Raw genomic sequence first — 14,728 nt, 5'->3', positions numbered from 1 at the left:
CACCCCACTTGAAACACTGGGGCCAGGACAGAGCTTTGTTGACCCCACTTGAATCCCACTTTCACTTAGATGGGCAACCATTTATTACCACTCATTGAGTACGATCACTGAGCCAGTTATGAATACACCTAACCGTAGCCTTATCAATCCCATACATTTTTTCAATAAGGACAATATGAGATACTTTATCAAATGCTTTGTTGAGGTTTAGATATACTGTCTCTACCGCATTTCCCTGATCCATTAAGTCAGTGATTCCATCGTTTAATGAAGTTAGAATAGTCTGGCATGACTTCTTAGCTACAAACCCATGTTGGCTCTGGTTAATTACTGTATTCTTATCCAAGTACTTACATGCATGCTGTTTAATAACTTGTTCACAGATCTTTCCTGGTACAGAAGTAAGGCTCACTGGCTGGTAATTTCCTGGCTAAGTCTTCTTTCTTTGCCTTCTTGTCAACCCGGCTATAGGTGCCAGTGTAGAAGATCTGATGTTCTTGTTGGCCCACTCCTCGCCTGTCGCCACTTGGTCTTTGATTGTCTCTTTTTCTTTTCTCTTCAGCTTGTGACGAGTGGAAAGTTCTGAAAAAGCCGAATCTGCACCGAGATGTCAACCGGTTTGGCCACTCTGCTGTAGTCAGTAATGGGTAAGATTTCATGCTTCACATACAAATAAAGTGTGCCTGACATTCCCGTAACAGTAAAGAATGCCTCCCATCAGTTTAGTCAGTCAGGTATTTCCATATGGTAGTCTGATTAAAACCTCACTAAGCTTATAAGTCGTGAACAATCACACCCAATCCTTTTTTGAATGCACTGTAACTTCCGTCGGGTACTCCTCTTACAGTAAAAAGTCATATACAAGAGTTCATCAATTACATGAACTAATTCGCTGTAATGATCCAAATTAGTCCTTAGTGCAGGATAATAAATACATAATATCTTTATATAGCACTAACATATTCCGCAGCGCTTTACACACATTATCATCACTGTCCCCGATGGGGCTCACAATCTAAATTCCCTATCAGTATGTCTTTGGAATGTGGGAGGAACCGGAGAACCCGGAGGAAACCCACGCAAACACGGGGAGAACGTACAAACTCCTTGCAGATGTTGTTGTCCTTGGTGGGATTCGAACCCAGAACTCCAACGCTACAAGGCTGCAGTGCTAACCACTGAGCCACTGTGCCGCACTGGATATATCCTTACGTTTAGCCCCATAGTGTGAAGAAGCCTTCCCTACAATGGAAGAACTTTCTGCATCTGGTATTATCATTGTTATTATTCAAGTGTCATCTGGACTGGGAGTGTTTCTTTTGTAGGAAAATGTGCAACCAAAAGTGTAAAAAAAAAAAAAAAAAAATCTGTTTCTATTGTTTCCTTCCTTACTGCTCTTACAGTAAATAATCCTTGTTTTAGATGGCATTTTCTGTTGAGCTCCCAGTTGTCATTTTCATGTAACCTCCACATGTTTATGATCTCGACCTTTTTACCTCTGACATGTATAGACTGACTTACTGAAAAAAACCCTATTAAAATGTAACTTTTATTAAGTACCTTTAGAAAACCTTAATCCTGATTTTTGATACAAATATCCCCTGTTCCATGGGCTAACTGGGCTTCTAGCATTACTAAAGAATGAATAATAACTTGCAGATGAAACTGATCTACCCAGTCAAAAAGCCAGTGAAATGTATCTGGCCAGATATAACAAACTGCAACAGGAAACAATTCCTGCAAGAACAGCCCATAAGAGCCTCAAAAAAAGAAAAACGAAAATGTGAGGGACAAAAACAATATGTACAAGATTGATATGTAGTGCTGCACACGGATTACAATTACACTCAGCCGGTGTGTGGAAAAGAGTGATGTCAGGAACCCCGCACTGCACTCACTGAGCCAGTGCGCGTGTCCTGAGTACAAAAACAGTGCTCAAAGATACCTGAGGAGCGGGCAGCAGCGGTGACGATGCATGCTCCAGGACCTGAATCACGTGACTGCTGGGGGCGTGGCCGAAGCTCCACAGAGCTAGGAGCTGCAGGGAAACTCCTAGAAAGGTAACTACAGGACAATGTTACCAAGGGGCATAGACAGAGACAGAAACCAGATCAAGCCGAGGTCAAAGCACGAGACAGCAGGACACTACCAAAGGGTTAGACAGAATGGATAGTCAGAACGTAGCAATAGATCAGAAAACCAGAACGGGCAATGGACGGTACAGTAGGGGCAAACGGTAGCGGAGTAACAATAGCCAAGCCAGGAGGTCAGAACCGGAGAAGACAATAGTACCAAAGCGAGAGACGGAGTACAGAGTGAGGGAACAGGCCGGGTCATACACGGGAAGCAAACAAGCAACGCAGAATACACGCACACCAGGGGTCAGACACACCAGAACAACAGTATACCTGACAGGGAATCCTAGTCTGGAGTGAGTATAAATACCCCCAGATCCAAAGAGAGGCCGGCAAAAGTTAACCCTGTGAGAACAGGACATTAACCATGTCCTAACCATGACAAGTGGTCTGGCCCTATAGATAGCTTAGCCTAACTGAACATCTGCCTAGGTGCGGAGGTTGGCACCCTAAGAAATACGAGAATGGCGCCCCCGCTCTTGCGTCAGCTGTCCCTATTCTCCTCTATCCAGGTGGCCTGCATCCACTTGTTTATGAGATCCTCATGGATAAAATAGAGTATTTTATGCAATCAGATATAGGTGTTCAGAAAGAGTAAAGGGTCCATGCAGCCGAAGTTGCTTCACACCACTCAGTATAGATAAGTATTAGATAAATTGTATGATACAACCTAAAAGTCCCCCCCCAAAGGAAAATCCACTAAAGAGATATGCAATATATATGATTAGTCACAGCAAATCTGTCTATTGCTCCATCATGTTGCTACAGTGAGGCCATTTGTGCGTGCAAGGGTAATGACACCAACATATCTGCTGCCCTCCACACATATCTGGCCAGATACATGTCACTGGCTTTTTGACTGGGTAGATCAGTTTCATCTGCAAGTTATTATTCATTCTTTAGTAATGCTAGAAGCCCAGTTAGCCCATGGAACAGGGGATATTTGTATCAAAAATCAGGATTAAGGTTTTTTTAAAGGTACTTAATAAAAGTTACATTTTAATAGGGCTTTTTCAGTAAGTCGGTTTATGCTCAACCCTTTTGGTAGATATTTTTTCTAAGCCTCTGACATGTATAGGTCAAAACATTAAGGCTTTGTCTATTTTCATCTAACAGTAAAAAATCCTTTCCTAATGGGGAAATTCATTTCTAAATATTTTCTTTATTATAAGGTCCTTGACTTTGCTTTTCTGTTTTATAGGCGGATGCAATACCCATTGTTAAATATTTCTACAGTTTAGCTTACTGCTGGAACTGTAAAGAATCCTTTCATAAAATAAAGCTTTCTGTTTTAGAATCCACTTGCATTTCCACATTGTAATGGCGGCTGATTTCCCCCCATCAGGTCCATGTTCATATTTGGTGGGTTCTCCAGCGTCCTCCTGAACGACATCTTGGTGTACAAACCTCCGAGCTGCGAGGCTTTTCACACCCAGGAGCAGTGCACCAGCGCGGTACAAGGCATCAGCTGTCTGTGGGACCGGGGGTATTGTGTGTCATGGGAGACAGCGCACACCAGCAGCAGCCTGTCCCGCGCCCACTGCCCCAACAAATCTGGTAAGCCTGACACTTCTCTAGCCACACCCAGAGCTACGGTCAGCTCCGCCCTGTTGTCAGTCAGGTTACGTGGCACTGTGGGACAAAATGTCCTGTCACATTCCCTCCACAGCGCCAGCAGATGATCGGTGCTACAAGAACACGGACTGCGCCAGCTGCACCGCCAACACCAACGGCTGCCAGTGGTGTGATGACAAGAAGTGCATGGCCCTGAGCAGCAACTGCAGCATGGTGAGGGCCTGCTCTGGGGGTGTGCTGAGGGTTCTCTGAAGGGTCTGGTGAGAGGGTCTGCTGAGGGTGTGCTTGGGAGTCTGGTGATGAGGGTCTGGTGAATGTCTACTGATGGTCTAGTGAGGGTCTGCTTGCGGACCTCATGAAGGTCTGTTGTGGGTTTGCAGAGGGGCTGCCCCAGGAGTCTGGGAAGGGTCTGTTTAAGGGTTTGGGGAATGTCTGCTCAGAGGTCTGGTGAGAGTTCTCTGAAGGGTCTTTTGAGTGTCTGCTGAAGGGTCTGGTGAGGGTGTGAACAGGGGTCTAATGAGGGTCTAGTGAAGGGCTACTGATGGTCTGGTGAGGGTCTGCTCAGGAACATGGTAAGGGTCTGGTGTGGGTTTGCTGAGAGTGTTCCCAGGGGTCTGGTGGGGGAATTGTGAGGGTCTGCTGAGGGTTTGTGGAGGGTCTGCTAAGGGGTCTGGTGAGGAAAAGGGGAGGGTCTGCTCAGGAGTCTTGTGTGGTCCTTGGGAGGGTCTGCTCAGGGGTCTGGTGAGGAAATAGGGAGGGTCTGCTCCGGGGTCTTGTGTGGTCCTTGGGAGGGTCTGCTCAGGGGTCTGGGGAGGGTGCTGAGGGTCTGCTCAGGGGTCTGGAGGTGTGGTCCTGGGGAAGGTCTGCGGAGGATGCTGAGGGTCTGCTCAGGGGTCTGGGGAGGGTTTGTTCATTGGTCTGGTGAGGAAATGGGGAGAGTCTGCTCAGGGGTCTGGGGAGGGTGCTGAGGGTCTGCTCAGGGGTCTGGTGGTGTGGTCCTGGGGAGGGTCTGCTCAGGGGTCTGGGGAGGATGCTGAGGGTCTGCTAAGGGGTCTGGGGAGGATTTGTTCATTGGTCTGGTGAGGAAATGGGGAGGTTCTGCTCAGGGGTTTGGTGAAGGAATGGGGAGGGTCTGCTCAGGAGTCTTGTGTGGTCCTTGGGAGGGTCTGCTCAGGGGTCTGGTGAGGAAATGGGGAGGGTCTGCTCCGGGGTCTTGTGTGGTCCTTGGGAGGGTCTGCTCAGGGGTCTGGGGAGGGTGCTGAGGGTCTGCTCAGGGGTCTTGGAATGGTCTGCTCAGGGTCTGGTGGTGTGGTCCTGGGGAGGGTCTGCGGAGGATGCTGAGGGTCTGCTCAGGGGTCTGGGGAGGGTTTGTTCATTGGTCTGGTGAGGAAATGGGGAGGGTCTGCTCAGGGGTCTGGGGAGGGTGCTGAGGGTCTGCTCAGGGGTCTGGGGAGGGTTTGTTCATTGGTCTGGTGAGGAAATGGGGAGGGTCTGCTCAGGGGTCTGGGGAGGGTCTGCTCAGGGGTCTTGGAAGGGTCTGCTCAGGGGTCTGGTGGTGTGGTCCTGGGGAGGGTCTGCTCAGGGGTCTGGGGAGGGTGCTGAGCGTCTGCTCAGGGGTCTTGGAAGGGTCTGCTCAGGGGTCTGGTGGTGTGGTCCTGGGGAGGGTCTGCTCAGGGGTCTGGGGAGGATGCTGAGGGTCTGCTCAGGGGTCTGGTGAAGCAATGGGGAGGGTCCGCTCAGTAGCACCATCAACATTAGACGGTCGTGCAGGACCCTGACATGCTGAGCCTTGTAGTTCTATATTTGTAGAGCTGCAGGTTGGGGACCCCTGTGCTAGATGATTAGCGGCACCCCTTGATGCATGCAGAGCAGGAGCAGATATCCTATCTATAATGGCATTGCTGCTGTATACCGACCCTGGTACTATATATTCTGCGTCGCTCGCAGTTATCAGCCGCCTTCTCACTGATTGTTTCCCTGATTGTTCTTTCAGTCTGTGAAGAATTATGTGAAATGTTATGTAAGGAACGAGCAGATCTGCAATAAGCTGACGAGCTGCAAAAGCTGCTCCCTCAACCTGAACTGCCAGTGGGATCAGCGACAGCAGGAATGCCAGGCTCTGCCCGGTGAGTGCCCGCGCCAGGTGTGACCCCGTGTGTGACCCCGTGTGTGACCCCGTGTGTGACCCCGTGTGTGACCCCGTGTGTGCCCCGTACACTGCGCAGGAGGTGCTGACACTGGTGTCTTGTCACAGCTCATCTCTGTGGAGAAGGATGGAGCCACGTGGGGGACGCCTGTCTGCGCATCAACTCCAGCCGCGACAGCTACGACAACGCCAGGGTGTACTGCCACAATCTGAGCGGCAGCCTTGCCTCCCTCACCACCCCAAAAGAGGTGGACTTTGTGCTAGACGAAATGCAAAAATACACAGTACAGGTGAGAAATGCCACCTAATCTGTCCTCCTCCTCCAGACTCCTCTGTACTCCTCCTTCAGGCTCCACTATCCTCATCCGCCATGCTCTTCTGTCCTCCACTAGGCTCCTCTATCCTCTTCCTCCAGACTCTTCTATTCTCATCTGTCTTGTCCTCCTCCAGGTTCCTCGGTCCTCGTCCTCCAGGCTCCTCTATCCTCTTCCTCCAGACTCTTCTATTCTCATCCTCTGTCCTGTCCTTCTCCAGACTCTTCTGTCCTGTCCTCCTCCAGACTCCTCTGTCCTGTCCTCCTCCAGACTCCTCTGTCCTGTCCTCTTCCAGACTCCTCTGTCCTGTCCTTTTCCAGACTCCTCTGTCCTGTCCTCCTCCAGACTCCTCTGTCATGTTCTCCTCCAGACTCCTCTGTCCTGTCCTCTTCCAGACTCCTCTGTCCTATCCTCCTCCAGACTCCTCTGTCATGTTCTCCTCCAGGTTCCTCTGTTCTACTCCCCCAAGCTCCTCTATCCTTTTCCTCCAGGCTCCTCTGTCCTCCTCCAGGCTCCAGTTTTCCTCCTCCAGGCTCCTCTGTCCTCCTCCTCCAGACTCCTCTGTCCTGTCTTCCTCCTTCCTCCTCTGTCCTCCCCCTCCAGGCTCCTCTGTCCTCCTCCTCCAGGCTCCTCTGTCCTCCTCCAGGCTTCTGTTCTCCTCTAGGCTTCTGTTCTCCTCCTCTAGGCTCCTCTGTTCTTCTCCTCCAGGCTCCTCTGTCCTCGTCCTCCAGGCTCCTCTGTCCTGTCTTCCTCCTTCCTCCCCTGTCCTCCCTCTCCAGGCTCCTCTGTCCTCCTCCTCCAGGCTCCTCTGTCCTCCTCCTCCAGGCTCCTCTGTCCTCCTCCTCCAAGCTCCTCTGTCCTCCTCCTCCAGGCTTCTGTTCTCCTCCTCTAGGCTCCTCTGTTCTTCTCCTCCAGGCTCCTCTGTCCTCGTCCTCCAGGCTCCTCTGTCCTGTCTTCCTCCTTCCTCCCCTGTCCTCCCTCTCCAGGCTCCTCTGTCCTCCTCCTCCAGGCTCCTCTGTCCTCCTCCTCCAGGCTCCTCTGTCCTCCTCCATACTCCTTTGTCCTGTCCTCCGCCCTTTCTTCCTCTGTGACTCGCCTTTTCCAGTGTCCTGTCTGGCGATCTGTCCGTGGTTTGGGTGTAGCTGATGGACACATTGAATGCTGTAATTTTCCATGCTTGTTGCGCTGCGCTCCGGCGTATGTGTGTGCCTGTCTCGTCCTCTGTAGTAGCCTCATTCCCGGTCTTGGTGAACCTTCAGTCTGACAAGGGGACGTAACTGTCCATCAATCAGGATCCCCCTGGCAAGCGCTGTGTGCGGTCGGACCCTGGTGTCGACCCCTCTCATCTCCTCTGCAGAGTAGGGGCGGCTCGGCACCCACTGATCACTTCCATATGAGGCCGCTTGATCGACCCCATTGTATCAGTGCCGGTAATATGCACCAGTGTGGAGCCCGGGATGTGTGGCCCAGGGCTGCAATGGTGACAAACCCTCAGCTATGAGAAGTATTAGGACAGATGTGTGTATTTTACCTTCTGGATGTTTAACTGATCTTGCTTCTATTCACTGACAGCAAGCATATACAGTTATGGCGAAAAGTGGTGACACCCCTGAAATTGTTCCAGGAAATGATGTATTCCTCCCAGAATATTATTATTACACTTCCCCATGTTTCGTATACTCAGGTTTATGTCCTTTTGTTTCTTTTTGGAACAACATAAAAAACAGAAAAAAGGCAAATTGGACATCATTTCACACAAAGCCCCCCAAATTGGAGGACACAATTGTTGGCACCCTCCACTTCATATTTGGTTGCACCCTTTGGAGTACATGCCTGCGATCAATGGCTTCCTATAACCATCGTCCGCTTCTTGCTCCTCTCAGCCGGGATCTTGGACGACTCTTCCTTTGTAAACTGCTCCCGGTCTCGTATTGAAGGCGCCTTCTCCCGACAGTGATTGTAAGATCTCTGCACAGGCGATCAATGGGATTTAGATTCTGACTCATTGCTGCCAATTCAGAACTCCCCAGAGCTTCGTTTCCATCCATTTATGGGGGCTTCTTGAAGTATATTTGGGGTCATTGTGCTGCTGGAAGACCCTTGAGCTAGGATGCAAACCCAGCTTTCGGACACTAGACACTTCATTGCCACTCAAAATACTTTCGTATTGTCCAGATTTTGTGATGCCTTGTACACACACAAGGCACCCAGTGCCAGAGGCAGCAAAACAACCCCAAAACATCTGTGAACCTCCACTATATCTGACTGTAGGTACTGTGTTCTGATCTTTGTAGACCTCATTTTGTTTTCCATAAACAGTAGAACGATGTGCTTTACCAGAAAGATCTATCTTGGTCTATCTTGGACACTTTCCCACAAGGATTTTGGCTTATACTCACGTACATTGTGTCAATCTACAGTCTACCTTTTTTGGATCTGTGTCAGCAGTGGGGTCCACCTGTGTCTCCAACCATAGCGTTTCATTTCATTCACATGTGGACAGATAGCTCACGTGACACTGATGCACCTGAGCCTGCAGGACAGCTTGAATTTCTTTGGACCTGGATTGGGGCTGCTTATCCACCATCCGGACTATCCTGCGTTGCAACCTTTCATCAATTTTGCCTGACGTCCACATCTAGGGAGATCAGCTACAGTGCCATGGCTTGTAAGCTTCTTGATTAGCGGTCTACAAATATCTAAAGGGCTGTCACATTGTAGAAGGATCAACTTTATTCTCATTTGCACAAGGAAAGACTAGAAGCAATGGGATGAAACTGAATGGGAGGAGACACAGATTAGATATTAGAAAAAACTTTTTGACAGAGTGATCAATGAGTGGAACAAGCTGCCACGAGAATTGGTGAGTTCTCCTTCAATGGAAGTCTTCAAACAGAGGCTGGACAGACATCTGACTGGGATGATTTAGCGAATCCTGCTTTGAGCAGGGGGTTGGACCAGATGGCCCAGGAGGTCCCTTCCAACTCTACGATTCTATGATTATGTTTCGCTCCGTGGAAAAAGGAACATCAAGATCTCTGAATCTGGACTTGTAACTTTAAGATTGTTGCTCTTGTTCAACAATTTTAGTTCTCGATTCCTCACACAGTTCTCCTCTCCTCTTTTTGTTCTCCATGCTTAGTGTGGCACACACAGACACACAATGCAAAGATTGAGTCAATTTCTGCCCTTTTTATCTGGTTTCAGGTGTGATTTTCTTATTACCCACACCTGTTACTTGCCACAGGTGAGTCTGAACGAGCATCACAGGCTGGAAACTAAGTTGTGTGCCAACAATTTTGTCCTACCCATTTTTGAGGTTTTGTGTGAAATTTTGTCCAATTTGCCTGTTTTTTTGTGTTGTTCCAATTCACACAAAGGAAATAAACCTGTGTATAACAATAATGACAATAATCTTCTGGGAGAAATACTTCATTTCCTGGAATCTTTTCAAAGGTGCCAACTCATTTGGCCATGACTGTATCTGTATCTGGAGATGACGAGAAATTGAAGTTTAATAATAATGTAAATTGCTGCCATCCGACCCCTCAGAAGTATGTGGAGAAGATGAGGATCTTTCCCGGGTGATACGGATCTAACTGTGGAGGTTTACGTCTCCTTGTTCTGTGCCCAGCGGACGGGCGCGGTGCCCCTGGCGCACTGACCGCCATTAATAAGGCTTGTTGTGTCCCAATAAATGATTCATGGGACGCTTCTGTCATCCTGCTCTTTACGCTGCTGATCTGAGTGAGGAGCAGCTGTCGGTTTGGGGGCGGCGGAGGACGATCGTCAGTAAAAGTCTTAAGGCGCGTTTTACAACCGCAGTAAGTGGACGTCATTATCCGCAGCCTCACGCTGTGACCTAGACCAATCAGCAGGATCATTCCCAAAATCGCCTTTATATGGTGGCAGCGGCTGAGCCGTCCATCTGGATAATGACGCAGCCCCGAGATGTCAGGAAGCAAAAGCGCCAGCTGTGGGAAGGTTCTGAAAAGAATGTAAATACTCCTCAATCCTATGGGGGTAAATATAGGATATTTGCCACGCAGGAGTCTGGGAAAGCTGGGTGCCACCAGTATGTGTGATGTTTCATCGTCAGTGTGGAGTCACCCAGCTTTCCCACATGGAGCTATGAAGCAATGTTGTGCTCATGGTCACACCATAACTCCATGCTAGGTCAGCGCAGCAGCAGGAATATGGCAGTCAATCAAGACCTGGAAAACTGTGGATTTATTCAGATTGAAAGTTTTTCTATTTTTGTATATAATGAAAATGGAAAACTGATTAAAGAAGCAAAATTGCAATAAGCAGAAAAAATCAGGATGTTGTGAGGCAGTGACTGGTGTCACAGGCAGAGGTCGCTGCTTGTTCTTCACAGGATGTGCACGGAGGCGTATGAAGGCCATAGGAGTGCATGCTAGTGTCCAAGGCAGATGTAGGGAAAACCTGCTCTGGGATGTTGTGTTGTGGAACAGACTGCAGGATGGTAGTCATGCAGTCCATTTCACTCCAGGCCCGGGTTTTCCATATGGCGTGAGGCCACGGGTTCTTTTGTTAAAAGTTCCGCAGGAATGGGTGTGTCAGGGCTAGAGTGATTTGGTGCTTGTTTCTGTGCAGAGGAGTTGGTGTTGCAGAGCACGGCCTGTGTGAGGCAACACAGGACAGAGCGGAGCCAATAGGCCTGGCAACCACAGCGTACACAGCAGTGCTGCCGTCCACGGTAACTGGTCTCGGATGTGGATGTCCTGTGCCCAAAGGAGGACTAGTGTGTTTAACGGCTGCAAACAGGTGGATATGGTGCCCAGCTGCTACCCGGAGGATATCAAAGACTGTGTACAGCTGTGTGAGTACAGAGACATTGACACAGCGGTGCGGTCACCCGCGATAACTGGTCAGAGGAGGACTGGCGTGTGTAGTCATTGAAAACTAAACGAGTAAAGCTCTGACTAAAGAGACTTTAATACGGCGCTGCAGTTGCCCACGGTTACTGGACAAAGGGAGGTCCAGCGTGTTTAGGGACTGCAATCTAAAGCCGTGTAGTATGTAGTGCTATGAAATGGACACTAATATTATATGCACTTGTGTGTGAAATGGACATTTAGTGTGAGAAGTAACACATTAAAGAGACTTTGTGTTTGAACTTTGTGGGTCACTGCCTCTTCACTGCGTAAGTGTGCTACTGTGGCACTGCAATGTACAATCCGAGTTGGGCCCCGCGGTTACCAGATGATTAGATGCCATTTTGTGAATACACTACAAACCCAGGTGACACCGTCCCTTTTATTGCTCCCGACGCCTAGCACCGCGCTGACGGTGATTTCTGTGAATCGCTTTGTGAGACGTCCGGGGTCCTCGCATTTCACGACTTTAGAAGAGAAAACCGAATTTAAGGTTTATTAAGAATTTAAAAAATGAAATTATCGCATTAATAATAGACGGAGTCTAATGAGGAGACGCACGGCGGGGAACTGCTGCAGCGACTCACACTAAGAGGGATGTCAGACGGCGCGGCGGAATCGCGGAACGATGGAATGTTCTCCGGATAAAATGAGTCTCAGCAGGAAGAGAAGAGCGGCTGATTAGCTGCAACATCAACGACGGGGCGTAAAGAGCTGGACAATATATGTATGATGTATCGCACCGAGCGCCTGATTATCTCCGGAGAGCGGTGATGTCACCACTGAATAATATAACTGATATCTGGGGAGCGGTGATGTCTCCTCTGTATAATATAACTGATATCTGGGGAGCGGTGATGTCACCACTGTATAATATAACTGATATCTGGGGAGCGGTGATGTCACCTCTGTATAATATAACTGATATCTGGGGAGCGGCGATGTCACCACTGTATAATATAACTGATATCTGGAGAGCGGCGATGTCTCCTCTGTATAATATAACTGATATCTGGAGAGCGGTGATGTCACCTCTGTATAATATAACTGATATCTGGGGAGCGGCGATGTCTCCTCTGTATAATATAACTGATATCTGGGGAGCGGCGATGTCTCCTCTGTATAATATAACTGATATCTGGGGAGCGGCGATGTCTCCTCTGTATAATATAACTGATATCTGGGGAGCGGTGATGTCTCCTCTGTATAATATAACTGATATCTGGGGAGCGGTGATGTCTCCTCTGTATAATATAACTGATATCTGGAGAGCGGTGATGTCTCCTCTGTATAATATAACTGATATCTGGGGAGCGGCGATGTCTCCTCTGTATAATATAACTGATATCTGGGGAGCGGTGATGTCTCCTCTGTATAATATAACTGATATCTGGGGAGCGGTGATGTCTCCTCTGTATAATATAACTGATATCTGGAGAGCGGCGATGTCTCCTCTGTATAATATAACTGATATCTGGGGAGCGGTGATGTCTCCTCTGTATAATATAACTGATATCTGGGGAGCGGCGATGTCTCCTCTGTATAATATAACTGATATCTGGGGAGCGGTGATGTCTCCTCTGTATAATATAACTGATATCTGGGGAGCGGTGATGTCTCCTCTGTATAATATAACTGATATCTGGAGAGCGGCGATGTCTCCTCTGTATAATATAACTGATATCTGGAGAGCGGCGATGTCTCCTCTGTATAATATAACTGATATCTGGGGAGCGGTGATGTCTCCTCTGTATAATATAACTGATATCTGGGGAGCGGTGATGTCTCCTCTGTATAATATAACTGATATCTGGAGAGCGGCGATGTCTCCTCTGTATAATATAACTGATATCTGGGGAGCGGTGATGTCTCCTCTGTATAATATAACTGATATCTGGGGAGCGGCGATGTCTCCTCTGTATAATATAACTGATATCTGGAGAGCGGTGATGTCTCCTCTGTATAATATAACTGATATCTGGGGAGCGGGATGTCTCCTCTGTATAATATAACTGATATCTGGAGAGCGGCGATGTCTCCTCTGTATAATATAACTGATATCTGGGGAGCGGTGATGTCTCCTCTGTATAATATAACTGATATCTGGAGAGCGGTGATGTCTCCTCTGTATAATATAACTGATATCTGGGGAGCGGCGATGTCTCCTCTGTATAATATAACTGATATCTGGGGAGCGGTGATGTCTCCTCTGTATAATATAACTGATATCTGGGGAGCGGTGATGTCTCCTCTGTATAATATAACTGATATCTGGGGAGCGGTGATGTCTCCTCTGTATAATATAACTGATATCTGGGGAGCGGCGATGTCTCCTCTGTATAATATAACTGATATCTGGGGAGCGGTGATGTCTCCTCTGTATAATATAACTGATATCTGGGGAGCGGTGATGTCTCCTCTGTATAATATAACTGATATCTGGGGAGCGGTGATGTCTCCTCTGTATAATATAACTGATATCTGGGGAGCGGTGATGTCTCCTCTGTATAATATAACTGATATCTGGGGAGCGGCGATGTCTCCTCTGTATAATATAACTGATATCTGGGGAGCGGCGATGTCTCCTCTGTATAATATAACTGATATCTGGAGAGCGGCGATGTCTCCTCTGTATAATATAACTGATATCTGGGGAGCGGTGATGTCTCCTCTGTATAATATAACTGATATCTGGGGAGCGGCGATGTCTCCTCTGTATAATATAACTGATATCTGGAGAGCGGTGATGTCTCCTCTGTATAATATAACTGATATCTGGAGAGCGGTGATGTCACCGCTGTATAATATAACTGATATCTGGGGAGCGGTGATGTCTCCTCTGTATAATATAACTGATATCTGGGGAGCGGCGATGTCTCCTCTGTATAATATAACTGATATCTGGAGAGCGGCGATGTCTCCTCTGTATAATATAACTGATATCTGGGGAGCGGTGATGTCTCCTCTGTATAATATAACTGATATCTGGGGAGCGGTGATGTCTCCTCTGTATAATATAACTGATATCTGGGGAGCGGTGATGTCTCCTCTGTATAATATAACTGATATCTGGGGAGCGGCGATGTCACCTCTGTATAATATAACTGATATCTGGGGAGCGGTGATGTCTCCTCTGTATAATATAACTGATATCTGGGGAGCGGCGATGTCACCTCTGTATAATATAACTGATATCTGGGGAGCGGTGATGTCTCCTCTGTATAATATAACTGATATCTGGGGAGCGGTGATGTCTCCTCTGTATAATATAACTGATATCTGGAGAGCGGTGATGTCTCCTCTGTATAATATAACTGATATCTGGAGAGCGGCGATGTCTCCTCTGTATAATATAACTGATATCTGGAGAGCGGTGATGTCTCCTCTGTATAATATAACTGATATCTGGGGAGCGGTGATGTTTCCTCTGTATAATATAACTGATATCTGGGGAGCGTCGATGTCTCCTCTGTATAATATAACTGATATCTGGAGAGCGGTGATGTCTCCTCTGTATAATATAACTGATATCTGGGGAGCGGTGATGTCACCTCTGTATAATATAACTGATATCTGGGGAGCGGCGATGTCACCTCTGTATAATATAACTGATATCTGGGGAGCGGTGATGTCTCCTCTGTATAATATAACTGATATCTG

At 48.0% G+C, this 14,728-nt stretch overlaps 1 protein-coding gene across 2 annotated transcripts in view; it reads left to right on the top strand.

The window, feature by feature from the left end:
- ATRNL1 (attractin like 1) overlaps positions 1-14,728 on the top strand; it is a 775,749-nt gene that overhangs the window by 220,536 nt on the left and 540,485 nt on the right. For both annotated transcript variants that reach the window (XM_073556584.1, XM_073556585.1), the window contains 5 exons: positions 563-647; positions 3,481-3,692; positions 3,805-3,923; positions 5,704-5,836; positions 5,965-6,146. In XM_073556584.1, the coding sequence (XP_073412685.1) occupies positions 563-647; positions 3,481-3,692; positions 3,805-3,923; positions 5,704-5,836; positions 5,965-6,146 (731 nt within the window). The remainder of the gene's footprint in view (positions 1-562; positions 648-3,480; positions 3,693-3,804; positions 3,924-5,703; positions 5,837-5,964; positions 6,147-14,728) is intronic.

This window comes from Dendrobates tinctorius, unplaced genomic scaffold, assembly GCF_039654945.1.
Source record: "Dendrobates tinctorius isolate UK_male_01 unplaced genomic scaffold, ASM3965494v1 ptg000236l, whole genome shotgun sequence".
NCBI lineage: Eukaryota > Metazoa > Chordata > Amphibia > Anura > Dendrobatidae > Dendrobates > Dendrobates tinctorius.
Note: the sequence above shows the minus strand (reverse complement) of the source record. Positions and strands in the feature narration are given on the sequence as shown.